Below are 27,222 nucleotides of genomic sequence, written 5' to 3'. Positions count from 1 at the left end.
ACTAGACATTACTACTACTGAGTAATTCACGGTGCCACTACAATACTACCGAGTAATATACACCATCACATAGTAATACCATATGAATACACATTACTACTACATTACTATTCACTACCATTAGTATTCCACGTCATTCCCAGGGTGTATGGGGGATACCCGCAAGACAAGTCCATGTGTACATCGCGCGTGTCTATTGCCAATATCTAGCCAAGATGCCAGGTATTCGGGCTGGTATAGGCCCTTACTCTGATGAGGCTACCCCTAAGGTGGCTGATTCGGTAAGGTACCTTATGCCAATCGCCAAGCTACTGTTCATCTTGGTAGCAATCCTAGGCTTTGGTTTCTGTATGGCAATGTTATTGATAGCCACTGTAGAGGCTATACAGTTGCAGGCTATGACTCCTACTGAGTTCAAGCTAAAAAACGCTGACATGACCGCCCTAAGCATAGCTATCTGTCTGAGTCATCTAGCGCTCCACTTTCTGGGCTACCGATGCAGGTTCATGAAGCTACACTGGACTTCGTGGGACAGTGGATTGTTCATACTAGGCTTTGTTGTCGTGATCGCTGCATTCTTTGCAGTGTTCATAGTGGTAATGCCAGCTGAAGGAATAAAGCTGTTACCTGACAGTAAAGGCATTCGTCCCTATGGCGCCATAGCATTTACTGGCCTTGAGCTATTGGCAATGTTCGGTTTCATTATATGTGCCATGAAGACACACTGCTTCGGTGGCTGCATGACACTTAGCAAGAAGGTGTTTTATACATTTGCTTTTATATACATGTTGGTATTTGCCGCCCATGCGTATACTCTAAAAGAATTACAAGACAACCCGAGTAAATATGGAGAAAATGACACTACCTGGCACAAGCATAGGTTCATGGCAGCAGCTAACTACATCTTCGTGATTGGACTGTGTATCAGTGCATACCAGGTAAACCTCTGCTGTATGTCATTTACCAAGTGTGATGCTGTATTCATATTCCTGACCGGCACTGTTGTAGGCATATTGATAACAGTATGTCTGTCAATGTTCCCAGAGATTACACAAGAGCAATGGACCCTCGCAGGCCTTATCGCTATGCTATACATACTTACGGTTGCACTGTTTTTGTACATACACGCCAAGAGGCCACTGTGCAAGTACTACAACCCAGATGTAATAACTTTCGGGATATTCGCGCTACTGTTCCTATTATTGGTATCCACCTTGATAGCCCTGGGTGCTGTTCATCATCAACACATCAGCGGAATGGCAGGCGACCTTAAAAACATTGCCCCAATAGCCATATTCGTTTACGGCTTCGTGATATTCGTGATAATGCTAGTGTTCGGTTTCAAGGGCAATGCCATCAAGGTTATGAAGGCGTTCGCCAAGCAGGTGCGTGACCAGCGGCTCCTTAGCAAAGCCCATGAGCTAGAGACCGAAGCTTTGTACAACTCAGACTCTGAAACACCGGGTACCGAATGCAACCTTCGTGGACCAGAGTCATCAGGAGGTGTCTTCCGTGATTCGTGGTTACATCCGACTAATTGAGTGATGTAGAGCGGAATGCAACGTGTTGTACATAACACTATTGAGAATATGAGCGTTATTACCAGTGCTATAGGATACGGATGCCTTCTCTTTAGGAATCATCGATGCTCAGCAATGAAGGCAACTGGGTTGCTGCAAATGGTATGTACCCTAGAAGGGAGTGTCACTACATGTAACCATCTACCTTGGAAAACCCAGGAGCAGCCTTGTGCAGTGAAACACATGAAAGTATGGCATTACACACTATTAATACGCCACTATTACAGTGCAATGTCTTCCTTAGCACTGACTTTTGACCTTGAAAGCACCTATGGGGACCTGGCTAGCCATGGATAACACAGCCTAAATTGGCCTAAAAACCTAAAGGAATAGGACAAAACTCAGGAAGAGTCTCTGTGAGTATTAGAGAAGACCTATTAAGAAGCTTGACCAGAGCGCGAGATCCATTTGGACCTATTCTGTTAAGGGTTACTCCAAAGGCGCTGTGTAGCTCTAGCAGCTATATCGCTTGACGACAGAGTCATTCAATTATCGGATCCGTAGATTGACATATGTGTTACAGAGCTGTGTAAGGAATGCGTATATAGACTCTACTGATTGACACTATCCCAAGGGTATAACTCTCCCCGCATCGAGTCCTGTATCTAAAGGTGCCATTAAAAAAGGCTATCGACACAGTGATCTGATTATCGCTATTATCATTGCACAATGCCAGAGATAAAGGAAGGTATCGGCTGCTACGCCGAGAAGTATGTACCACTGGTGCCATTGACGGGGATTACCATTACCTTCCTGGTGGTTGCTGTCCTGGGCCTAGGGTTCTATTGCGCCTTGATGATCAATTGTATAGTAGCGGTTTTTGAAAAATGGGTGATACAATCCGAGAAACTAGAGCTACTGAAATCTGAAACTAAGACACCTCTATCATTTCTGATTATGGTGATGTATATACTGTTGCACGTGTATGGCTACAAATGCTCGTTTGTCGAGACTCCTATATGTCGTAGGCGTGTCCTGTTCATTGGATTAGGCTTTGTGGTAGTGCTGTGTTCATTCGTAGCAGTTATGCTAGCTACTATACCTGATGACTGGGTGAAGAAGATAAATCTAGATACCCATTTCAACGCTCAACACCGCGTCTATGGCGCCATGGGTTTTTCTGGACTCCAGATAATCGCACTTGTTGGATTCATCATCGCCGCATATAAGCAACACTGCTTTGGCAAGTGCATGACCAGGAGCCGAAAAGCCTTCTATGTGATCGCGATACTGAATTTAATACACCTGATAGGCTATATAGTCAATTTGGGAATGTTTTACAAGGACGGTAAAGTGGAAGAGAAAATGACCACGATGGAGAGTAAGGAGGAATGGAAAGTGTACCAGGGAAGGGCTACTCTTAACTACCTACTGTTGATAGCACTTGTAATAAGTGCATACCAGGTCAATATGTGCTGCACACCTTTCAATAGCTATGAAGGTATATTTTTGCTGTTTGGCGGTGCAGTTATTGGCTGTATCATATGCGCCATGTTGGCCTGTGAGTTTGATAATACAAGACGAGACAAACACTATGAGCACACCATATACCCTATAATGTTCCTTTTGCTAGTTTTTACTGGATTGTGGCTATACTGTTTACATGCAGCTAAACCATTTGGGCAGTACCATACTGTATGGGAAGTGGGCAGCTTCATGCTAGGCCTTTTCTTATTGGCCATGGTAGTCATCGCAGGTGTGGTTATTGTTGCAGCGGCAGCAAACAAATCGTGGAGTATTGGCACTGTTAACATGTTTACAGGATTCCACTCATTGGCCATCCCTGCCTACTTCCTAGTTGTACTTGCCCTGTTTATATTCTATGGTCGCAAGAGCGGCTTATTGAAGCGCATGGCTTCCTGGTTCAAGAAAGCTCCTGAACACGTCCAAGCTCCAGTTGCCCAGGAGCCAGAGCCCAGTGAACCCTGTCAACTTCGCGGACCTGAATCAGTGGGAGGTGTCTACCATGATTCTAGGTTACATCCAGCAAAGTAGTTAGACAACTATCAGGACTGATTCCTGGAATTTGAAAATATACAGAATAAAGGCCACCAACGTATGCCATGAAATTGGACACATTAATATAATCTCTGCGGTATAACTCATTAGGCATTTTGCATGATAGGCAGTTCCATTTCTGCATACATAAGCTGTGAATTAGTGATATCAAAGTGGCTATCATCACGTATGGGCAATATTTAGTTACGATAGTTTGTTGTCAAGCGAATAGCAATAGAATAGATGGTCCAGAAGTGTTGTCAGCTTAGATAGGGTTACAACTGGATATTGTGTAGACAGCGATTGTATTCCAGTATGCGGCTTTGAGTTTTACACCATAAGCATACGAATACTGATTCTTCGTTGATGTGATTGGTTGTTGACTAGGGTGGGCACCCTTGGGTGAAACAGCCATAGTCATACCTTCTTCAATCACTACACCGACTGCTCAACAGATTGGCAGTCATCTATGGAACGATGTAATGTTCCAAGACGGGCATATCACTGCGTACGTGGCGGCGTTAAAAACACACAATAGTAGATGACCGTTGCTATTTATTGCCAATTTGTTCAACGAATACTAAGCATGCTCAATTCATTTTGCACCATTAAATAATCGTTGCATTTGATAACAGGGATATTACTTATTATAATTCTGTGACATGTATAACATATCAATATACAAATGATAGATCTCATTCGTGTAAACTACAAACTACAGACATACTATGACCATAAAAAATTAACGCCTGTTTTAACACTAGATATACCCCTATGACAACAGTTGAATCGATCCAATCTGACTGCAACCACATCACGATGTGACAACATTCTCAACTGCCTTCTTCGCAAACAAACTCCCAAATTTATTGCTAAATGAGCACCGTATTTTCTTCCAGAAGAACCAACACAAAATGCCTCCTATGGCAAGGATACCGATGACAATACCGGCATACCCACCAGATTTACCACCACCACCACCACCACCACCATTGCTACAGTAGTAAATAGAAACACAGATAACAATTACTAAAGCCAGTATAACACCGACTGTTATCATTAATTTCTTGTTGCCAAAGAATTTACCACCCACTCCTTTGGACGATGTATCCACCGTAGCCTTACTATGAGAGGAATTGGCACTAACTCCAAAGAAGTAGAAAACACCGATTAAACCAATAATACAATCCATCTTGAGTACTGGAGAGTAACAAAAATTCAGAAGAATAGTTATCTCCCTTGACTGGAGTATAGGAATGCCTAAGGGCACCTTAATAATGCTGAAACACTCGATTGATCAATATGACACAGTGTTATCCTATCAAGTACGCATACACTTTAGATACAAATGACCTCATATATCCTGCAAGTACGACGTGCCCGTCAAGAATAGGTAAGTCCCGATAACACTACAGAATGAAAACACAAATTAGATACTATAATAATGTAGCCCCTAAAAGAATAATATGTGACGATTTATCCTAGAACTATGTTTAAAGAAACTATGATAACCGATACCGAATGGTACAATCTACCCGGAAATAGCGATTAACATAGCTTCTTATTTTAGGTGTAGAATATGGTCCAAAGACCGTAGATCATTGTTCCTGTATGCTGTCGACTTTGTAAATCAACGTTGCCAAATCTACGCCATTGAACACAATCTGAAGGGACCCCACGAAATCATGAATACTGTGGATAATTCTTCATCCTGCAACTGTTCATTTACCATACTGTTAAAGATGAAACTTTCACCATTTATTTATACAATTAATCGTGTCGATTTTTGCTAATTTTGCAGAAGACTTTTTTAGTGATGTGTAATTATGGATATATTGTATCCATAGTAGTTGGTGTTAACTATAAGCTATAATTACACACTTTGGCCATAGTCATTTTATGACGTATCTTCTATCAACATCGTAGGAAGTCGTATCGAACTGCCAATGACTTGCGAATAATGTAGCTAATGCGTCATGCAGTGGTTTAAATAGGAATTTCCCATAATACAGAGTTCTGTTCACGGTTACAATTGGCATCTGTTACATGTTGGCTGTTTCATTTTATACATGCTAAATTCAGTTTTTTATGTTTCGCAATCGATATTGATTGGTTACACACCGTAGATGTTTACTATGTTAGCAGTGATGGTGCCGTCGTATCTATGAATATCACGCGATGAAATTATTATACATCATACAGTATATTCTGTTGCTTAATAATTAGATGTGCATATATGTCGGATGATAATATCGTGTTATTGCTGTGTCTGAATGATTAATCAACCAGCAACGTATCACCTATAGCACTTTATCAGATTAAATTCAACCTGCAATTATGAATGGTAATGTAGAATGTGCTTTAGGTTCACTGCCGACAATTCATGTTCCGAAGACAAAGTACGCAATTGCTTTTGGGTATGTCTTGTCTTTATGTTGAGTATAATAGTGTTAAGTTATATTGGCACTAATTACCATGGTTTCCAAATTCAACGTGATGCTGGAGATGATGGTATCGATACCGTGGAGGCACGTGTTATTAATGCTTTGGTAACTACTGACGCAATACACGGGTCACATAAAAATAATTTGGGCAAATTACAATTATCTAAAGCTTCGCGTACAGATAAAGGGGTTCATGCAGCTTGTACTTATATAGGAGGTCGTTTTGAACTATCGCATCTCTCGGCTGGAGAACCTGGAATTTCGAAGGAACAATGTCTAGTTTCAAGGCTCAACACTGTTCTCCCAGATGACATTCGTTGTTTTCAAGTTTTACGTGTGACCCGCGGTTTTTGTGCACGGTATTTTTACTATCTATTGAAAATGATCGTTGTTAGTTCAATGTGTTCCAAACGGATGTATGAATATGTTATACCACTTTCACTGCTTCGTTATCGTTATGTTTGTGGTGAAGATGATAACAAACGGACGTTTGAAAAAACGTCTAATTTAATGAATCTCCATATGAATTCAAGGCAAAATATCCATTGCAAACGATTGTCATCTGTTGCCTTACATGAAGGCACGACTGAAGAGCGCGATGTTGACATGGTGTGTTTACCTATCTCCACTATCTCTTTAACGTAACTACAGGTTTTATTACAGTCAATTCTGAGTGACTACTGTGGTTCACATGATTTCAAGAATTTTACTCAGAGGCAGAAAGTGGAAGAAAAAACAACTCAACGCTTCATCCACGAAATCAAGGTATGTTACATACGGCGACAATTGTGTTATTAAGCCGGATCTCAGGTGGAAGGATCTGAATCCATAGGGATCAATGCAGTGCGAGTGATAATTACAGGGCAGTCATTCCTTTACAATCAAATACGTAAAATGATTGGCTTGGGATATGCTGTCTACTTGGGTGTAGCGCCACGATGTGCGATCAAATTTGCGCTATCTAAATGGCACGCTGTCAACACACCTTTAGCTCCAGCTGAGGGGCTTTTCCTACACCATGTTGGTTGTGTTACACATTATTTTCATTGTGTATTCAGCCATATTTCGATGCCTACAATCGACGTTGTTCACCTCCACAGACTCCGTTTATCGAATATGACGATATAGAATCTTCTGTGGAGAATTTTAAGCGTACTCGAATATATCCCGAGATAGCATCTACATTCGAAACTGATGTGTAAGTCTATTTTATATGAATTCAGACAAACAATTTTAGATGGAAAACGTGGATGGAAAAACTATTGCGAAACCCGTTTTATTTAGAGAATGCTGACTTCCACATTTCCGATGAGAGTTCTAATGGTCAGAAGACCGCCCCTACACAACCCACATAATCGCTCTATAATCTGGTGAATCGTCTTAGAGAATAATTTATATTCATTTCTCATGAGTTCTGTAAATGTAGACGACTTGTTAAAGGGGGATAAACCCCTTGGTGGTCCACATTATCTTGCAGACTACATGACTAACCCTAATAATCCTGTTGTTTTTTTTGACATTCAGGTAGGATCGCATCCTATAGGTGTGTAATTCAATTATTTGTCTATTCATTTCTTTACAGGTCGTTTGAAAATTGAATTATTTGCTGACAAGGTTCCGCGTACAGCTGAGAACTTCCGTCAATTTTGCACGGGCGAATTTAAACACAATTCTTGTTCAGTGGGTTACAAAGGCAGCGTTTTTCACAAGGTTGTTGCAGATTGCATGGTTCAGGTTGGTTATAGGGTTGTGTTGTACATCTAATACTACAGGGTGGTGACTTTGTTAAGGGTGACGGCACCGGAAGCCTAAGTATATATGGTCACAGTTTTGCGGATGAAAACTTCACCATGAAACATACACGTTGTGGCATTTTAAGCATGTCTAATACAGGTATCAACAGCAACGGATGCCAGTTTAATATTGTTACTAAAGCCTGCGATTGGATGGATGGCAAGAATGTTGTTTTCGGTTGTCTCATAGACGACGATTCAATTCTGGTTCTCCGTAAGATGGAGAGCGTTACTGTTGGTGACAACTATCGCCCTAAATTGCCCATAACAATTACACAATGCGGTCAACTTTAATAATATAGTTTACATGGTATTTATAGTTGATGCTTATTGAGCCACTGCTTGGCCATACCTACTAGTTTATTTCCTTCTTTTATGGCTGTAGCAATACCATCTTTGATGTTCTGCACTGCACGCTCTTCAAATGTTTCAGCACTAGAACGTGGTTTTGGGGGTCTTCCAAAATATTCATCTGAAGATATGCTAGTCCTGTTTGGATTTAGGTTGACATTTCGTTGGGCTGTATTGCTATATGCGCCTCGTCCAAAGACCTGATCTGACGAAATGCTTGTTTGTCCGGCGAATTTACTCATATCTGGTGGACTATATTGAGGCTGATTGCTCGACACAGCGCTGCCAACCGTGTTATTCATTTGTAACGCCATGGGTGGAGATTGTCTGTAGGATTCACCCAATGGTACGGGATTATTAACTGCGATTGTGTTTCCCCTTTGTTTGGCTTCATTCATTATTGACTTTTCGAATGCATCAAAATCTACATTCACCCTTCCACTGAATCCTGCAGATGTTCCTCCATAAGTATTCGATCGAACGCCTTGGTTACGCATACCTTTTGACATACCCGGTGCCAAAGTCATTGACTTTATTTGTGTCTGTCGGGTGTTAGTTTCGTTGACATTTGACAGAGGCTTTGAATCCTGCACAGTGGCCGATAAGACGTCACCTTCGTCGTGTAAATCTAAAAGATCCTCTTGCACTACCCCTGGCATACCGGACGATCCAGCTTTTTCATTAACAATTCCTAACTCCGCGTCCAATATCGCTGGATACTTGAGTGCCAATGGTGAAGAGTAGTTGTATGGGTTCCTATTTTGTCCACATTGTCTGAAATAAGCTTTTGCACGAGCATTTCCTCCACGCGTCATTCGTATGAGTTGTTCCCTTGTGAATTTATCCATATCGGCGGACCTCACGAATGAAATATGAGAGCCAAATTGCCTATGTCTGCCTGAGCAATTTAAGCACAGGTACACAGCATATGTAATAGAAACCCATGTTGGATTTCTGGCGTCACAGTCTATACACACGGCATTGTCCGTTTGCGACAGCAACTGCCTAAAAACTTTATCCCTAGCCTCGTATGAGACGTGCCCTCGTTCATCAATAGCGAAATTGGCAATATCTTCCATTTTGATGAAATAACAGATATAACTATTTGCTAGAACAATATTCCAATACCGTTGCCTCACGCACCCGTCACATAACATATCCCCGTTAAAAATATTTATGTAATTCTATATTGCACTTAATCTAACAGTGTTAAATGACAGGTTTTATTGTTTAACCCATGGGTGTATCAACGCTTCCATCGCAGATGTGATGCGTTTTGTTTGGTTTACTTCAAGGCATGAGAGGCAGAAATCTCTCATTTCAGGTTCCTGAACCCACATATCTGAGGTAAAACAAGGTATTTGATCTTTGTCAACACCCTTTTGATGCTTCATTGAGTGTTTTTTGTTTATGATAGGCAGTTTTCCTTCTACAAGTACATTCATTATAACCCCTATGCTCCACATATCGCTGGAGGGCGTTATTTCTCCACATTGTACTTCCGGTGCTGTAAATACATCATTTTGTGGCAACACCGAACTGATGCTTCCTTTTGGGCATACGCTTTCAATGCGAACTAACTTAACTCCTAGATATCCATCTACACTTTCCTTTATGGTGATGGAGTCCATGCTAAGTCTTGAAACCGCCATACCCCTTTTGTGAATATATGCCAATGCAGATAGAATTTGACGCACTACATTCCTGATAAATATTGATGTGAAGGCATTTTTATGCCACTTTTGGTAAAATTCACCTAGATACATATCGTTATCACAATCGAGTAGCACATAGAAGGCATTTTCATCTTCTAGAACCTTTTCGACTTTAACGATGTTTGGATGAGCATTTTGACATAGTAATTCGTAGATTTCTATAGCAGGGTGGTCTTTTGGCAGAAGGTTCAGGCTCAATACACGACCCTTATCGTTGTCTAGGCAATCATATATTTGCATCCTACCTACCGACCCTTTCATACGTATTAAACCATAATTGATCGGTTCCAAAGGAGGGATACATTCTATTATATTCGTATCTGAGCAATGCGGGGTAATAGTGATGGCGTGTTTGGCTTCAGCTTCATTATTTACGACGTGTATACTTGATTGCGGTATGAAACGAGCATATTGCTTTATTGGACCGCGTGTTCTGAGAGCAGCTTCAAATATTTTATCTATCCCTTTGTTAATCCACGGCTCGACTCCGCCGTTTACATTGGTAACGATTTGTTCCTTTGACTTTTTGATCGGTTTTTCCTTTATTTTATCGTTTAGTTTATTAGTCGATGGTTTTCGTATAGTTTCAGTTAGTATTTGACTCCATCGTTTGACTCTAAGACCTTTTATTAGGTGCATCCATTGTGCTCCTCTTTTATCCTTAGTGGCTTGCAGTCCTGTAGAGACACAAGCTGGCCTTCTTGGAGATACACGTCCACTTCGTTTGCTAAACGTCCGTAGAGCAGCTTCTACACATCTGCTTGACTTTTGTATATTCATATTTCTACCATCCTTTGGTTCCAAAGCTTTCCTGATATTTCTCACATTCAGTGTACATTCAAATGCACTTTCTAGTTCGTCTATATTGACTTCAGGCCAGGATCCTGATTTTGCAATCCCATGCGTGTCATTTTGACCTTTATTGCTGGGTGCACTGTCATCACGCGGGCCATCTGCAGCCGTTATGAATTCGAACAAGCTACCTCTACGCCTGTTTTCAATAGACACACGGGGCATTTCCGTGGAGAATGACGGTTGGAAGTGCGGAAGGTCCAATGTGTTCGACCTCACCGCGCATGATGATGCATCCCTCGCTATGTGTAGGGAGTCACTAAAATCTATGATGTGACTCGTGCATTCTTTGGAAGATAACCTCCTAGACCTGAATTCCTTAATTGTTGTTGATAAAGCATGTGGTTCTACCATTGTTATTGATATATATACACGTAGCTAAACAGGGGTTGTATGCTAGGTTTTATGTCGTTTTAACCTTTACAGCATTGATGAAACATGCTTTAAGTCCAGTCTCGCTTGAGTAATAAAACAATTTCACATTTGTGATAATTCGCAAGCTGTAGATTTCATACATAAATTGCTACTATCACCTAATTTATAAATTCGGCAGGGTTTCGCCCTTTTCATTTGATTTATATCCTGCTGTTCATGAAAGTTTACTGCATTGAAACACCTATAAGAAACAAATCGGTAACACAGTTTCCACAGTCTCTGATCCTACCCTGAGAGACGTGCTTGAAGAGACGTAAACTTGAAGCTCCGGGTTGTGTCGTCGTACCGAAAATTTGAATTATAAGCCTTTATTTTCTTTAAAATTTAATAATATGCGTATATCGCTGGCCACATTAATTTAAAGCTTAGAATCACTATAATAACGTAGATTTTGTACTTCTTTGCTAGCCACTTTCTTTTGATGTCGGGTGCTAATATCGAGATTCTACATGTATACAATCAGTGGCTTTATAGCATCCTTTGCATGTTCGAAAATATGATCCTTTTAGTCTTTTGATACGAATGTTCAATGAATTTGTACGCTTTACTGTTCGACTATATACTGATGCAGCCAGCGGTTGTGTTCGTGCTTTGGCTTGGCAATAACACACTGTTGGCGTCTAAAAATTATTATTTTACAATCTAATAAATTTTTTGCATTTCAAAATTATATTCATATCCATAATTGTAATTCGCGGGGTGATGTGCGCGGCGTTGGTCGGCTGTGTCCTCATTGCTGCGTTGAACACATGTGTTCATTTCTTTGATTGATGCTTTTATGGTGTAACTGATCTAGTTATTGTGTAGAATCGTTTGCCATATTATGTTAGTTTCTATGCTTTATCTTTATATTCGCTGTAATGATTAGATTATACATATTTTTTGTATGATGTCGTTTTGGTCAATGGATTGCATTAGGATTCAAGTGTTATTGTTCATGTGTTGTATTTTTTGTACAAACTTATCGATTGGTATATGATCTAGTTTATTGTTATTGGTTGCACCCTTTACGTATAAACCTCCATTAAGCTTGACTAATTTTACTTCCTGATTATTTGCACTGTATACGCCACGTTTCATTCTCTCCCATTTGATTGATGTACTGTGCTTATTATGCCACCTTTCTAATTCTTTTTCCACAGGATCGTTGAACTGTGCTGTATATGGATATCGCGGTTTACCCATTAATATTTTTGTCTCAGGTATGACATCCTTTTGGGTATTTTTATATCGTCGTTCTTGCTTTGGTTGTTTAGATTTTTCTGGTTGTTCGTCGTAGTTATTTTTAATCTTGCTTAGATCCAGTGCAAGATGAGGGTATTCCGTTTCTTCTTGTGTTATTTTCCTGTTATTTTCTTCCCTGCGCAATTGTTCCGATATTGCATTTAAACGTTCTTGTTCCGCATCTGCTGTGTATGGAATAATATGGTTAATAGTGGGTATAGCATTACTGTAACAATGACTCTCGTATTGTGTTCTTGACGGGTTGTATTCTGGCTTTCCATAATCGTCCGAATTAAGATTTTGTATTGGATTTGCTGGCATTATCGGTCGTAGCATCGTCGTTGGATATTGTTGTCCTGAGCCATAGAGTGATACTGTCCGCTCCGTAGTATTTGTATGTTGCCTTGGGTAACTATATCCAGGGTATACGCAGCGATCAACAGGATTTATTGTCTGTTCCCACAGCTGCCCATTGATATTGGGACTAGTATATGACATTTCTGTTGTATTCATACTTTGTGTCTCACCTGTAGTTGTAATGCACAATTGCTCTCGTAGAGTATTACATACCTATTGTTGCTGACATATGTTGGTTATTTGCGTTATGATTATTTGTAAATTCATACGCGTTTGAACTTCTGTTCATGTATTGTGATATCATTGCTCCATAAGTAGTAATTCGTATAGGTGATTTTATGCTTGGCGTTGTTGCTGGATTATTATCCTTCATACTTTGAACGCGATATCGAGTATTATTTGTAAATAGGGGTAGTGGGACGCATATGGATTCATATCGTTCAACCGGTTTTTGCTTTTCGGTAACTTCAATCCTGTGTTTGTTGGTGGAATATACATGCCTGGAGCTTCTGTCCATTTTAATGAATAATTTAGGACTATACATATAAATTGCGTACTATAATACCTCTGAGATTCAACCAAGCTAATGTTACCATTTATGTTGAAGGACATGGTACGTGCACAGTGGTTCCACTGGCTCTGACGGTACTGTGTTGAAGTGGCGGTTCAATTTTCTAGCGACAGAATTCGTTACGTTAGATAGGAATAAACATCGTTTTAAAGTTATATCAAAATAGGCGTTCATTATAGATTATTTACGAAAAGAGAATAGAATAGCAAGCAGGTCATATGTTGATCTGTATGGTAGAAATCAGAAAATTCCCTGACAAAACGATGATATTACTTTAAACAAGCTATTTATATCTAAACAATTGTGTTATATAATGTTAAAGCAAGTTACTAACTTTAATTTAGTTATGTTCTAGTTCCAACTCATGTGTAGACTGGTGTTTGTTTCTAGTGCAAATGGTCACACACTGGTTAGATGTGTATTCTATCTTACTATGTATATGCTATTTATGTAATATGATGCATTTAATTTATATTAACACCGCATTTGGTACAATGTGTAGGATGTTACGCTGTTTGTGATACAGCTCATTTATTCGCTACTATCTTCTTTTGAGTAGTTGCTAACCCTTTAGGGAACTGCAATGGCGGGGACAGCTGCATCTCCCGCCGTTGAGCGGCCTAAAGCTGGCGGCAAAGGTCGAGGTAATCACTTTAGTCGCCAGGAATCGCGAGTTGAGAACATGGAATACATGATTGGTCAACAGATATGGATAAAGATTGATACTGATGATCTATTTGCATTGGCAACGGTCAAGTCGTTTACGGAGGATAAGGTTTCAGTTTCATACAACGGTACGCAGATGACTGTTTCATATAATGACTGTTTGAATACCGATGTGATGAACGTACCTTTGGATACTCATGATTTGGTGAAGTTACGTCATGCTAATAGTGCTGTGGTATCAGATATATTGCGTACACGTTTTATGTCTGACATGATATATACATATGCTGGTAAGCTTTTGGTTGCACTTAATCCTTTTCGTCTGATTCCGAATTTATACGGTGCTCCAGTTATTGAGCGTTACCGTCGTTGTGATACATCGTTAGGCTTCCCTTCAGATGCACCTCCTCATGTTTACGCTGTTGCTCAATGTGTTCTTAACGGTTTGATACGTAGTGATCAATGTCAATCTTGTATTGTAAGTGGTGAGTCAGGTGCTGGTAAAACTGAGACTGCTAAGCAGTTGATGGACTTTTTTGCTTATGGTCCTAGCCAAGGTACTGACTCTGTTCAGAAAGTTGTTTTGGGTTCCAATGTTGTTCTCGAGGCTTTTGGTAACGCTAAGACTTTACGTAACAACAACAGTTCTCGTTTCGGTAAATTCGTGAAGATTTTAGTGGCTCCTGATGGTGGTCTCAAAGGAGGCATTATTTGCAGTTACATGCTTGAGTTATCTCGTATAGAATTTCAAAGTGACGGTGAACGTAACTATCATATATTTTACCAATGCCTTAAAGGTTTGAGCAGCTCTGAGAAAGAGAAGTTTGGTTTTAGATCTATAGAGTCTTATCGTTTTTTGAACGGTGGAAAATGCTGTGATGCTCCTGGTATTGATGATGTGAAGGAGTTTGCTGCTGTTCGTCGTGAGCTGCAACAGCTATTTCCTGACAATGGTTTTGAGGACTGTATGCGTTGTATTTCAGGTATATTGCTATGTGGCAACATTGAATTCAAGGAAGTTACCTCCATGGGTGTGGAGAACGCTGCTGCTATATCCAATACGTCTGACTTTGAGCAGATGTGTTCGTTGTTAGGCTTCAATGCTGATCAAGCTGAACGTGCTCTTGCTACTAAAGTAGTTACTATCCAGGGTGATAGTATTACTTCTCCCGTTACCGTGGCTGCTGCTGAGGTGAACGTCCGTGCTTTGGCCAAGGATCTTTATGGAGCATTGTTTGAATTTTGTATCGACAAGATTAACAGCATCATCCAGTTTGACGATGTGGCTAAGCGTTGGATTGGCATTTTAGATATTTACGGTTTTGAGTTTTTTGAGAAAAACACTTATGAGCAGTTATTGATTAACTACGCGAACGAGCGTCTTCAACAGTATTTCATTAATCGTGTATTTGCTTCTGAGATTGCTGAGTATGACGCTGAGGGTATTGACCATTCTTCCATTCATTACACTGACAACTCTGAGGTGCTTCTAGTTCTTGATAAGCCGAACTGTTCGATATTTTCATTTTTAGAAGAGCAGTGCCTGATTCAGACAGGATCTTCGGAGAAGTTCACTGCTAGTTGCAAGTCTAAGATTAAGAACGAGCTGTTTGTACCTGCTCAGGGTGCTGTTTGCAAGTTTACTATTGTTCATACTGCTACTGCTGTAACCTATAACACTGAAGAGTTTGTTCCCAAGAACAAGCACAAGTTGAGTATACCCATAGTTGAGCTTTTACAGGGTTCGTCGAATAGCATTGTCAGGATGAGTGCTGAGCGTATTCCTGCAGAGACGGGTAACATGAAGGGCAAGTTTTTGGGTTCCAAGTTCCACTCTTCTATTGGTGCTTTAATGCGTACTTTGAATGACACAGAGTCTCACTTTATTCGGTGTATTAAGACTAACCAGCAGAAGCAACCCAAGTTGTATGAAACCGGTAATGTTTATGGTCAATTGATATCGTTATCCATCATTGAAGCAATTCAAACTATTCACCGTGGTTTTGCATATCGCGCAACTTTTGAAAAGTTCCTTAGTGACAATGACTTTTTGAATTCTTATGCTAATGCTTGTTCTTCTGAGGGCGATGATTTAAGGTTAACTGTCGAGAAAATTTTGCAGAATCTTGGTATTCCTGTTAGCGACTATCAACTTGGTAAGAACAAGATATTTATAAAAAAAAACGGTTGGATGCTTCTGGAGAAGGCGTTTTTACAATATACCCAGACATCTAAACCTTTATCTGCTGCTTTATATAGCATATATCGCGTATGGCGCAATCGCAATCATTTGGAGAACAGCCGAACTTGTATAGTTCGTATCCAATCTAACGTTCGTCGTTATTTAATTCAGGCCAGCACTTTAATTGCTAAGGAGCGTTTGCACAATTTCGTTGGTTTGGTTGCTATTTTAGACTTTGTATTGAATGAGGATCCTCGTATTTCTGCTGTAATAACTATTCAATCATGTGTTCGCATGCGTATTTGTCGTCGTCGTTACCTATTGCTTTTGGAGGCTAAACGTGCTCAGGAGCGTCAAATTCGCGTTGCTGCCAATTTGAAGCGTCTAAGGATAGTTCAAATTGTGTTCAGTACGTGCCGTTATTTACAGCTCATTTGTGAATCTCGTCGTCGAGATCGTGCTGCTACTGTTATTGCTTCTTGTTGGCGTATGCATGTTGCCATTCGTCAATTAAATAATTTACGTTTACATCGTCTTACGAATTTTGCCGCTACATTGATTCAGAAGCACATTCGTGGTTTTCTTCAGCGTCGTGCTTACAATGAGACTTTATCTAAAATTCCTTTTATTGTACGTCTTCAATCTGCTTTCCGGATGTGTCTTACTATAAACCACCTTGATCCACATATTGGTGAACGTTTGAGATACACAAGGTTACATCTTCGTATGATGCATCATTTGCAATTGTTCCAAGCGGTTGTTAAATCAGTTCTTTGTCACCGTCGTTTAGATGCTGCTCAGGACGCCGTGTTATGTCTTCAGAAGTACGGTTGGTCGCGTGGTTGTCATGAGGAGTTTCATCGTATTCGGGATGCTAGCTCCACTATTACTTCCTATTGGCGTCGTGAGAGGTTACATTCAGTAGTTCGCGTCGAACGTGAGCGTCTCTATCGTGAGGCCGATCGTCAATTATATGATGGTTTAAGTTGCGAGGAAACTACTTGTGCGCATCGCATGTTTGAGAATGGTCGTAATAGTTCTAATAGGCGTTTATTGCCCGTGCATGTTCATGTGAACGGCGATTACCGTGGAGTCTACCCCGGTGGTTGGTCATCATGTCTCGAGCGTTTACAATCTAAGGGCGGAACTCATACGTCTGGCATTACTTCTATGGGTATGTGTGACAAGTACAGTGTCGTTGTTTTGGATGACCGTGATGTCTATGGATTTGGTGCTAATGCTTATACTGATTTGAATCGCAGCGGTTCCACTGCTTGTAGGCTTCTTGCATCGGTTCCTAACCCATTAAAAGTTGCTGGAGTTCATTGTGGACACGGTCATACCATATTACATCTAAGTGATGGGTCGCTGTATGGTTGGGGTGACAATTCACATGGTCAGTGTGGTGTTGCTGCGACTGCCTCTACCGTTGGATCTCCAACTCTCATTAGGATGCCTATGAGAAGCGGATCTCCCGTTCGTATACGTTCTGTTAGTGCTGGATCATTTCACAACTGTGCATCTTCAGAGGACGGCACTGTATTTATTTGGGGTGGTTGGCGCGACCTGAATTTACCATGTTTCGGTGAGGATTTATCTTTCCCTGCTGAGCTTCCTAGTGGTTCCTGGTCTATTGGTGAACATATAGATAGTGTCTATTGTGGCCATCGCGTGTGTTATTTATTAACGAATAGCGGTAAACTGTTGTCTTTCGGTAGCACTGCTAACGGTCAATTGGGACATGAGTGGCCTGAGCGTGGTTACCCTCGTGTTATTCACATCCCAGGCATTGTATCTGCTGTATCATGTGGCGGTAACTTTACTATTGCTGTAACAGACCGATCTGAGGTATACGTATTTGGCACAGTTCAGGGTGTTCGCCACGGTCGTGAGGTTCGTCATGTATTTGCATCTCCTGAATGTCTCTTATATGATCGCGCATCTTTAGGATCGCCCATTATGCGTAGTAGTGTCGGTTACTGGGATTGCAATGTGTTGACTGAGGACGGATTGATATGGGCCTGGAGCTACTTGGTTCTTGATGACGGTTGTACCCGTCCTATTTTATATCGCTATTCTTGCCTATCGGATATTAGAGTCCTTGATGTAATTACGGCATACTCTTCAAAATTGTCTGTGACAAGTGCCGTTGTATAATGTTGTATGATTTTTTGCCATGGGTGTACGCGCGTTATGCGGCAGGTGTTACGTCACCGATGACTAATGACACATTAAATACATAATATATAAACACTCCAATGTTTTTATAAACACTTCTTGCGTTATTTATAACGTGAGATTTGTATCCACCTGTCTATTTTATATATTGGTTCTATTGCTCCCGCTTTTGAGTTGTAGCGTTTGGGGGTTGGATACTGTTAATGAAGTAAATAACTATATGGGCAGTATTTAAATAGAATATAGCCGTTTTTGTACTTAGTACGTTAGGGTTTTGAACATATTGGCCAATATAGGCCGTTTCTGGACCGTTTTGGTTCTCGTATTTGCGTATTAATGTAGTCTTGTGATGATGCTTGTTGAATATTATTGTAGATACATATGCAGCTTCTTTAGATCCTAATTCACGGCGGATCTAATAATTTTATTCTGCGGAAGCTGGTTGTAAATCCCCGTTATTTCAATATTCTACGAAGTGTAGTTCTGATTTAGCTCTTCAATTGGACATTCCAGCGTTGGAAACATTGTTTGTTTTGATTGATATACAACGTTTCCATCATGGTGATGAACGATATTGAGTTGCAAGCGCCGGTTAATTCGCGGTTGAGCGTTTGTGGCATTGATTCTGCTGAGAGTATTGAAGGTGCTGGTCCATCAGATCTTGGCGATGAGTTCGTTCGTGTTGTTCATCGTGCTAGTTCAACTAAGGTTGACATGCCTGCTGCAGAGAGTTACCAGACGGTTTCATCTACTCCAAGCATAGGTCGTTTGTTCTTTGGTTGTGAGAACCGTGTTCTTACTCACAAGATTTCACCTTCCAATTTATTTTGGTTGCGTGTATATAAGGTTGTATTGAATGCCGGCATTTTGTTACTTGCGGTTGCTTACAGCTTCTACATTATTGGTTTATTCGAGCCCATTCTTTATTTGGATGCTGGTGAATTGACCGACCCTGATCTTTTCCAGCCATTTTTCGAGACATTGCCACATTCTTTATTAACTTTATATAGGCAGAAGGCGTATTTCACTGTTGTTGTTGCTGGTTTATTTTCGGTTACTTTTCCTTTTGTGAAGTTGTTTGTTACGTTGGCTGCTTATGTAACTGCTGTTGCTCACCGTCGTGTTCAGTTGCTTTTGTTTTTTGGCGAGCATCCCATTGAGAAATCTGGTATTCGTCAGGAGAGCGATGGTAGCATAAAGTATGCTCGTGAGATGTTGATCTTCTTAAAGTTGGTTTCCAAGTTTCAGATGGTTGACGTTGTGGTTTTACTTTTGAATGCAGTATTTCTTCGATCAGCCGTTATTTGGGCTCGTCCTGGCCGTGGCATGTTGTTTTTGATAATATATTGTCTATGTTCCATTGCCGGTGCTCAGATGGTAAACTTTGCCGTTGAGGGTGAGAAGGGTATTTTTGAGACGTGGTATGCCATTAAGTATGCCATTGTTCCTGAAGAGATATCGGTATTTTCTTCCATTAGTGCTCATAGTGAGGATGCTACTCCTGCAAAGCCTGCTGACTTACCTGTTGGCAGGCAGCGTTGGTTTGTTTCTGAGGACTTCATTTGTTTGATGGCATGTTTAAATATTTTATGCTGTGTCACTTTGATGACAAATGAGAATTTGATGAGCGTTGCTTTTACTATGGACGCCAACAAGAAGTTATCTATTGACAATACAACAATGTCATATAAGGAGATTCTTTCCAATTTGCGTAACATGGATTACGGCAATGTATCATTGGTGGTATTATTCTTTTTGTGTATTTTATTTCCAATGGTTTTTTCCGTATTATTCATCGTTTGCATTTTGGGTTACAACTATTGCAAGCGTAACAAATCGGAATTGTGTAAAGCGGTTGAGATTGCTGACGCTGATGACGGCGAGCCTTGTTTGGAGTATGAATGGGACGTTCGTTGCACTCGTTTTGTATTTAACGTTTGCAATATAGTTTCTGAGTGGTCTTGTGGTGAGGTTGTTTCATTGGCTACTATTGCTGCGTTCACCAGTATGACCACAGCTGACCGTGTGAAGGTTACCATTCCTCCACTGCACACCTGTTCTGCGCTTCTCATGATGTGTGCTTATGGCTTTTCATCCTTTGTTCTCACGGCTATATTTTACATATGGAATCAGAATGTCAAGTTTGAGTTTAGTCACATTCGCATTTTTGTGAAGTATTTGGAGAGTCCCAATCGTGACCGCATTGCTCGTATGATGTCCAACAATCACTTTACTGATTTCGTTCCTATTGCTCCTGCAGGACCCCTTGAATCTCATACTAATTACACCCCAAATGTGCGTGAATCTCGTCGTAACTACTTTTTGCCATACATTGAGTACGTTCGTAGCATTTTGTATTCCAAGTGGCTATCAAGTGTTTTCTTCGGTTTGTTAACAGCTGCTGCGGTTTTGTTTGCGATATCTGCTTACACTTTATCGCACAGTGCGCCTCACCTGAATGTAACGGCTGTGCGCAGTTTTATGGATAAGGAGATTCACGAGATTTTTGCATTGGGATTAAAACATATACCAAACAGTGTTGGCCACTGTGATTACATGGCTAGTCCTCCACCAGTTCCATGTATGGGTAAAGGTCCTTTATTTTCTACTCAGAATCGTATTCATTTTAGTTTACAATGGGTTAGTGGTATACGGACGTTATCTCTTAAGGAGGCTCAGTACTTTTTATCACTTGACCATCGTATGACATTTCAGTTTTCATTTCACATTGCCAAACTAGAGGCTTACATTCAATTGGCAGCTGTTGAGGACGAAGGCCTACGAAATATGTTCGCTGGAGTTGTTGGTACTCAGGGCAACGGCTTTGACTGCGACGTACAAGTATCTATGTTGTGTAAAAACCGTCAACCTCAGATTCGCGACTTGCGTGTGGATCACGTCCGTTTGAATGGATTCAGGGTAATGGGTAATCTCTACTCTATATTGAATGTCTTTGCTAACATTGAGGAGCTCATTGGCGTTTGGTGCACTAATGAAGCTAACCGTGTGCTGACAAGCCCAAAGCAGGTTATTGTCTGGCGTGGCGTTTCTTTCGACATAATGGAGTTGGTAAACTTAATAGTCTTTCAGAATTGGCCGTCAAAATTCGTCTGCCCTTCTCCTGAAAGATGAGGTTGCACTGGTATCTGTCTATTTATAGATCCCATTGTTTGCGACCTCTTTTAAGAATTACATTCCCTAATTTAACTCACACAGATTCATTACTGCGATGTGTTCATCATTCTATCTGTTTGACTTATATTATTCATGTCTGGTCGCAAGCGTCCAATCTGTGCAAACAGTGCACCTGTCTAGGTTTCCGGGTTACACAAACCTGCTTACACTGTGTCTAAACATTCTGTATATATAATCCCTTTTCTATTTTGAAAGGTGCTTATGCACGGTTTTATCAGTGTGTGACCATGTACTGTCTACGGGTCATAATCGCGGGTGCCTTGGCAGCTATTTTAGCTTTTAACCGTGCCTGTGAAAGCACTAGAAGTGTTTTGAGGAGTCCCGCATGTCTTTCTGTATGTTTTATTTTATGTCTATTAATGATGTGTGTAGCCCGTCTTTCTCGAGCTTAGGGAGGGTCTCTCAAGTTTGCGCCACCGCCGCAAGAAATCCAAAAGTAAGTATTGTCAAGTGTGATTTATTGCAATGTGTATACGTTTTTTTATGTATATACAGAGTCTCGTCGCAAGGGTAACAAGGACGGTGCCAAATCTGATGAGTCTGCTGACTCTGGTAAGTCCACGGATGCTGACAAGGAAAAGAAGGAGGAGTCTCCTAGCTCCAAGGATGATGTGACCAACTCATCTACTTCTCCAGTCGATGATAAATCAAAATCTGAGGAAGAGAAGAAGTCATCTGAGGAACAGAAGGATGACAGCCACAGCAACTCCGTAGACAACTCAGAGGTTAAGAAGAGCGATTCCGAGGAGCACAATGACGAGAACAAGCCGCATGAGGAAGAGCACAAGGATGAGAAGTCACATGACGATGATCACAAGGATGACAACAAGTCACATGAGGAAGAGCACAAGGATGACAAGGAAGCTACAGATGAGCAGAAAAACGACTCTGTATCTACTAGTGACAACACAAGCAGCTCATCTGATGACAAAGAGACCAAGAGTGATGACACCTCCTCATCTGATGACTCTAAGGATTCTAACAGTTCATCTGATTCCGCATCGAGTGTTAGCAGTGACAGCTCTGATAAGGACAGCACTCCCTCTACTGAGTCATCGGATGACAAGAAGGACGGTGACAAATCAGATACATCTGCGGACAGCGATTCCCATTCGGATACCAAGGAACCCGTCGCAGTGTCCTTATTAGAGGAACGCAACCACCCCGTGGAACATGCTGAGCACGAGTCCTTCCACCACCACCAGTTAGATCTGGATGATGACAATTCCATGAATGAAGTTGATAAAAATGAAACTACCGAGCAGAAGACTATGGACAAGCACCACGTAGAGAACACCAACGCGACCGAGAATGAACGATCTTCTGAGGACAACGTCGACAGTACCGAGGATTCCACAGAGAAACCAACTAACAACCACGCAGCAAATGTGGAAGAGCACTCCGACAATCTGGAACAGGATAACGCCATAGAGGCCAAATCTGAGCACAAAGAGGAATCCAAAACCGAAGAGAACACCGGCAACTCTGATGATGCCCAAATCGAGGAGGTACCTTCAAAGGAAGAGAGGTCTGTAAAGGAAGAGCACACTTCCCATGCTGGCGAGGTTCACCACTCGGTCCATGACAATGCTGTACACAGGGAACACACCCACGCCCACACCAACCACGTTGATCACACCCGTGTTAACCACGTTGATTCCCACGAGCCCAAAGAGGCTCCCAAGAGCGTTGATGTCGAGTCCAGTGACGAGACTGTCAACTGTGCTGAGGGATCAAACTGTGAACACAGCAAGGAACCCATTGAGTCTCAAGAGGAAATCAAGGAACACAAACACGCTGCTTCAAACTCGAACGAGCATGCTCATGAGCATTTCAAACATGAGCACCACCACGACGAATCTGGTCACAAGCACGAATCACACATGCACTCGGCTCACAGCAAGGTATCTGATTCCGACGGTGACATCCCACTATTTGACTTCCAGCAACCCGACAGGACTTGCTCCATCGACTGCGTAGACACTTGCCAAAGTGCATTGGGCGGTAAGAATCAATGTATGGCTGAAGGTGTCGACGGTACTACTTGCGCCCCCTTCCACGACGCCACCAACATGGAGTGTGACGCTAAAATGAAGCCCTGTGTGATGCCCAGGGTGGATGCAACTCAGAAGTATGAAATTCAAGGAAGCACACGTGACAATCCTCAGCCCGATAGGTTCACTATTCTCGGTAACAACTTCAACAACTGCGTTTCGCTATTGCTCACGATTGAGCGCCAGTCTTGCAACAAGTTGTACGTTAACAACAACATTACTATGACTCGCCAAGCTTTATCTCCTGACTACAAGGTTGAGCGAACAACGGACGCTCTCATCTTCACTAACGTCAAGGTGTACATGCCTGGTATTTACCGCGTTTGTCTTTATCAGCAGTACGAGCGTCCTACAGCCAGGTTTTCTATGTTCGCCATGTTGACTGGATGGTTGAACTTCTTCAAACCTGCAAGTGATGACAACCCGGTGCGTACTGTGTACAGCATTGATGCCGGTTTGTTGTTTGTCCACTAGGTGTTGCTAGATCGTAGTCGACACTCACAGGATGCTTGTAGCGTCCCAAACTACCGCATTTTTTGAACTGTGTTCTAATACTGCCATTTTAGAAGGTTACACATCGGTATCTATATGGCACATTTTGGTTTGTACATTGTATTTTCATTTATTATAGATTAATACTTTTTGTGTCGTGTATGATTATTGTTTTCCTGTATATATAAATGCTTATGTGGTATATAGGAATCTCAATGGAGTGTTGAACTGTTGTTGTTTGGATACACACTACGTTTGTGGTCATAGAGTGATGGATTAGTATTATATCGATGGGTAACAAGATTAGTTGTCATCTTCCGTGGCGTAAGGACCATGACGACGGTCCTGTTGAGGCTGCTCCGCCTCAATCTATTATCATGGACACTTCCACTAACATATTTGTGGTATGTTTGCTGTTAAATGCTGTTATATTGTTTCCTAGCGCCAATTGATCAATAGTATGGCTCAAGACAATCCATCTGCGGAGAACAAGATGCTTTCAATTGGTCGCAGTTCATTATCTGGTGTCCGTCCAATGGGTGCGGCGGTAGCTGTTCCAAAGTCTGGGATTAGTTTAGAATTGGTAGGTTGTATTTGTGACATTTCCATTTTCTTTAAGATGGGTAATGAAAAGTTCATGCTTTGCTTCCAATACACTTCGAGGGCTCCTGCTACTGTTACATTTTCCTTTAGACAGAAGCACATGGGTCTGACCAACGGCATTCCATCGTATGTTTTTAATATACTCTACTATGTTTTACAGATTTTCTGATCCCGATTTACAAATGGGACCTTATACGCTTCCTGTTGGATCAAATCAGTCATTTAGTCAGCCTACTGATGAGATCATGAGGACAAAGGTTCTCACTCTTGAGTTCTGCTCATTTCAGCGTGAGAAGGCCTTTGTACCTATTTTGCTTACGTTTGACGCTCCTACTATGGATTATGTATTGTTTATTATGGGCGGTTTAGCTCACAATGAAATGAATGGTAGTTGGGACTTTGTTGTTACTAAGCAGCGTGTTCGTCAAGGAACCTCTGGGTATGAGTTACAGGAGGTGTATGGTTTGAATACATCTGCTCTAAACTCCAGTGCTCCTGGAGACAGCGATGAAGACATTGGACGTCAGCGTCGTTGTGTCGTGTGTCTGACCAACATGAAGGACACTGTAGTGATGCCTTGCAGGCACATGTGCTTATGCCACGAATGTGCTTCTTACATGGTTAGCGAACATCAGTTTTGTCCCATGTGTCGTTCTGCAATATCGCATATATGCCATATGTCACAAGTCAGCGGCAGCTAACTTTATTTTACATTACATCCCACGTTTGGGCACTATCGTATATTAACATTGTTAGACATGTTTGTTTCTATGCTTCTTTGATTGCGCGGCGTATGTTCCACGCTGCTACCATAGCTCCGCAGGCGTTGCCTACTATAACTGCGTTATGGGAGAGCAGTGGGTAGATGCATGTGATCGGTGCTCCTCTGAAGTCGGCATACTCCAGGTCATTCCCATCTTTTTTGCGGTCATTTGAAGGTCCGTATTTAATATCGTATAGCAGGTTAAGCACTAGTGACATTGTTATTTCATTGCTTGAATTACGTTCAATTTTCCGGATGATTAGTGATCCTTCCATGGATCCAACGAATAGGAGGCACGTTTTTTCAAATCCGTCGAATAATCTCATTGAGGATATGAGGCTTGAGTCGCATGTCAGTACGCCTACTGGTACTGACTTCAGCATTTCATAGCTGCGACAGTCCCATACATCTACTCGTACGTTGCCGTACACAATAAGTGCGATTTCCAGCATACTTGAGAAGTGTATGCTAGTCACACGTTGCCATCTGGGATCTATTTCGACACCAGACGATGCTCCTCCACGCTCCATGATATCTGCAGATACGTATTTCTTGCACCTTCCGGATGCTATTTCGAACACTGCAAATGTACCGTCGCCATATCCTACCCATACATCATTTATTACGGGTTGCACTCTCATGGCTGATATATAAGTAACGTGCTGATCACGTTTTACTGGTAGCTTGAACATTAGCTGTTGCTTTGGATCACCGTATTCATCTTCACTCACTACTTCTATATCGTAATCCGTATTGCTAGGGAGAGTCTTGACGCCGTGCGCACCATCATCACCCAGATAGTAAATCACATTCTTCAATTTCATCGATGGGAGGTCTACGATTAGTATATGACCCAGTTGGTTACCAATGATGAGCGTGCGTGCATATTCATCAAATGTCTTCACCAGCTTTATAGAGTTAATTTCAAACATAGTCGGAGCACGCACAGAATCTTCATCATTATCACTCTCGGGTACTTCGGGGCGCGGCTGTTGTTCCTCCGAGTAGTAGTCTAAGGTGTCCAGCACGAGCACGCGTTCAAAGTCCTCCATCTTGTAGATGACTACCTTACCACACTGCGTACCGCAAAGTACACATCTTCCTATACCTACTACATGGCCATATGTAACGTTCGTAATGGCATACGGTGCGCAGCTGGTATGCTGCATGAGTTTACCGTAGAAAGAATACCTCTCCATTGAGTCTGGTGTTTGCATGATTAACCAGCAGTTCTCTAGACGTTTTGCATGTCCAAAATGCAGTCCCATAGTTGGTCCTTTACGAGTGGGTTTCGTAGGTATTTCGTATGGAGGACCCCAACCGGCATCGCCCAGTGAATCGGAGAGTGAATTGATTTTTTTCATCAATGCCTTGATGGCGGTCCACTGTTTCCGTTCATCGCTATGTTTGATTCGTTGATTTATATTCTGTTCGTCTACAGCGCGCCTTACTGTAGCCACTGGTGTATACTGGCGCTTAGGTGGTTGTGGCTGTTCGTTCGCATCATTGGCGGAATAAATGCGTTCTACTACACACTCACCGGAGCTACTGCTCCCTCTACGTTCTAAAGCCGACATTGGAGCCAGGATTTGCTCTACTTTCGACCCATGCGATCACTATTTATGCGACAACCATCTGTGCTTACTTGATGTATAACTCACATGATTTGTTCTAATCCGCGTTGATATCTATTATACACTCTTAAATTACACTTGGGTATATTTTTGGGTGACGCTGTCGTTTAATGTTGATTGTGTGTTACAGTGTGT

At 41.5% G+C, this 27,222-nt stretch overlaps 13 protein-coding genes across 13 annotated transcripts; 8 read left to right on the top strand and 5 right to left on the bottom strand.

Moving 5' to 3' along the window:
* The first annotated feature begins 175 nt into the window (after nucleotides 1-175).
* On the top strand, nucleotides 176-1,649 carry BBOV_IV012100 (putative integral membrane protein). Its single transcript, XM_001611080.2, has one exon. It carries the CDS (start codon nucleotides 216-218, stop codon nucleotides 1,539-1,541), a length of 1,326 nt encoding a protein of 441 aa, XP_001611130.1. The 5' UTR covers nucleotides 176-215; the 3' UTR covers nucleotides 1,542-1,649.
* Nucleotides 1,650-1,907: 258 nt separating this feature from the next.
* BBOV_IV012090 (putative integral membrane protein) lies at nucleotides 1,908-3,641 on the top strand. Its single transcript, XM_001611079.2, has one exon. The coding sequence runs from the start codon at nucleotides 2,250-2,252 to the stop codon at nucleotides 3,573-3,575; it is 1,326 nt and encodes a 441-aa protein (XP_001611129.1). The 5' UTR covers nucleotides 1,908-2,249; the 3' UTR covers nucleotides 3,576-3,641.
* Nucleotides 3,642-4,245: 604 nt separating this feature from the next.
* On the bottom strand, nucleotides 4,246-5,046 carry BBOV_IV012085 (putative integral membrane protein). The gene has a single exon (XM_051767850.1). It carries the CDS (start codon nucleotides 4,768-4,770, stop codon nucleotides 4,393-4,395), a length of 378 nt encoding a protein of 125 aa, XP_051623676.1. The 5' UTR covers nucleotides 4,771-5,046; the 3' UTR covers nucleotides 4,246-4,392.
* An 808-nt stretch (nucleotides 5,047-5,854) lies between these two features.
* On the top strand, nucleotides 5,855-7,392 carry BBOV_IV012080 (tRNA pseudouridine synthase family protein). The gene is made up of 7 exons (XM_051767282.1): nucleotides 5,855-5,995; nucleotides 6,034-6,381; nucleotides 6,418-6,631; nucleotides 6,674-6,787; nucleotides 6,833-7,042; nucleotides 7,081-7,220; nucleotides 7,260-7,392. The coding sequence occupies exons 1-7, from the start codon at nucleotides 5,916-5,918 to the stop codon at nucleotides 7,375-7,377; spliced, it is 1,224 nt and encodes a 407-aa protein (XP_051623372.1). The 5' UTR covers nucleotides 5,855-5,915; the 3' UTR covers nucleotides 7,378-7,392.
* Nucleotides 7,393-7,423: 31 nt separating this feature from the next.
* BBOV_IV012070 (putative peptidyl-prolyl cis-trans isomerase H) lies at nucleotides 7,424-8,110 on the top strand. Its single transcript, XM_001611077.2, has 3 exons — nucleotides 7,424-7,565; nucleotides 7,605-7,756; nucleotides 7,795-8,110. Exons 1-3 carry the CDS (start codon nucleotides 7,430-7,432, stop codon nucleotides 8,107-8,109), a joined length of 603 nt encoding a protein of 200 aa, XP_001611127.1. The 5' UTR covers nucleotides 7,424-7,429; the 3' UTR covers nucleotide 8,110.
* Nucleotides 8,111-8,113: 3 nt separating this feature from the next.
* On the bottom strand, nucleotides 8,114-9,259 carry BBOV_IV012060 (putative GTPase activating protein for Arf family protein). Its single transcript, XM_001611076.1, has one exon. The coding sequence runs from the start codon at nucleotides 9,243-9,245 to the stop codon at nucleotides 8,130-8,132; it is 1,116 nt and encodes a 371-aa protein (XP_001611126.1). The 5' UTR covers nucleotides 9,246-9,259; the 3' UTR covers nucleotides 8,114-8,129.
* Nucleotides 9,260-9,288: 29 nt separating this feature from the next.
* BBOV_IV012050 (Protein kinase domain family protein) lies at nucleotides 9,289-11,568 on the bottom strand. The gene has a single exon (XM_001611075.2). The coding sequence runs from the start codon at nucleotides 11,085-11,087 to the stop codon at nucleotides 9,390-9,392; it is 1,698 nt and encodes a 565-aa protein (XP_001611125.1). The 5' UTR covers nucleotides 11,088-11,568; the 3' UTR covers nucleotides 9,289-9,389.
* Nucleotides 11,569-12,080: 512 nt separating this feature from the next.
* Nucleotides 12,081-13,339, bottom strand: BBOV_IV012040 (uncharacterized protein). The gene is made up of 2 exons (XM_001611074.2): nucleotides 12,963-13,339; nucleotides 12,081-12,919 (listed from the first exon to the last, which is right to left on the bottom strand). The coding sequence occupies exons 1-2, from the start codon at nucleotides 13,291-13,293 to the stop codon at nucleotides 12,090-12,092; spliced, it is 1,161 nt and encodes a 386-aa protein (XP_001611124.2). The 5' UTR covers nucleotides 13,294-13,339; the 3' UTR covers nucleotides 12,081-12,089.
* Nucleotides 13,340-13,740: 401 nt separating this feature from the next.
* BBOV_IV012030 (Myosin head (motor domain) family protein) lies at nucleotides 13,741-18,425 on the top strand. Its single transcript, XM_001611073.1, has one exon. The coding sequence runs from the start codon at nucleotides 13,904-13,906 to the stop codon at nucleotides 18,323-18,325; it is 4,422 nt and encodes a 1,473-aa protein (XP_001611123.1). The 5' UTR covers nucleotides 13,741-13,903; the 3' UTR covers nucleotides 18,326-18,425.
* Nucleotides 18,426-18,840: 415 nt separating this feature from the next.
* Nucleotides 18,841-21,551, top strand: BBOV_IV012020 (Paraquat-inducible protein A family protein). Its single transcript, XM_051767595.1, has one exon. The coding sequence runs from the start codon at nucleotides 18,905-18,907 to the stop codon at nucleotides 21,476-21,478; it is 2,574 nt and encodes an 857-aa protein (XP_051623371.1). The 5' UTR covers nucleotides 18,841-18,904; the 3' UTR covers nucleotides 21,479-21,551.
* Nucleotides 21,552-21,684: 133 nt separating this feature from the next.
* BBOV_IV012010 (uncharacterized protein) lies at nucleotides 21,685-24,097 on the top strand. The gene is made up of 3 exons (XM_001611071.2): nucleotides 21,685-21,876; nucleotides 21,914-21,977; nucleotides 22,037-24,097. Exons 1-3 carry the CDS (start codon nucleotides 21,769-21,771, stop codon nucleotides 24,067-24,069), a joined length of 2,205 nt encoding a protein of 734 aa, XP_001611121.1. The 5' UTR covers nucleotides 21,685-21,768; the 3' UTR covers nucleotides 24,070-24,097.
* A 184-nt stretch (nucleotides 24,098-24,281) lies between these two features.
* BBOV_IV012000 (Zinc finger C3HC4 type (RING finger) family protein) lies at nucleotides 24,282-25,447 on the top strand. Its single transcript, XM_001611070.2, has 4 exons — nucleotides 24,282-24,491; nucleotides 24,530-24,670; nucleotides 24,707-24,816; nucleotides 24,851-25,447. Exons 1-4 carry the CDS (start codon nucleotides 24,378-24,380, stop codon nucleotides 25,389-25,391), a joined length of 906 nt encoding a protein of 301 aa, XP_001611120.1. The 5' UTR covers nucleotides 24,282-24,377; the 3' UTR covers nucleotides 25,392-25,447.
* Nucleotides 25,393-27,114, bottom strand: BBOV_IV011990 (uncharacterized protein). Its single transcript, XM_001611069.2, has one exon. It carries the CDS (start codon nucleotides 27,028-27,030, stop codon nucleotides 25,459-25,461), a length of 1,572 nt encoding a protein of 523 aa, XP_001611119.1. The 5' UTR covers nucleotides 27,031-27,114; the 3' UTR covers nucleotides 25,393-25,458.
* Between the last annotated feature and the right edge of the window lie 108 nt (nucleotides 27,115-27,222).

This window comes from Babesia bovis (genome assembly GCF_000165395.2).
Source record: "Babesia bovis T2Bo chromosome 4 map unlocalized Chr4_1, whole genome shotgun sequence".
NCBI classification, from domain to species: domain Eukaryota; phylum Apicomplexa; class Aconoidasida; order Piroplasmida; family Babesiidae; genus Babesia; species Babesia bovis.
This window is presented reverse-complemented; position numbering and strand designations above follow the sequence as displayed.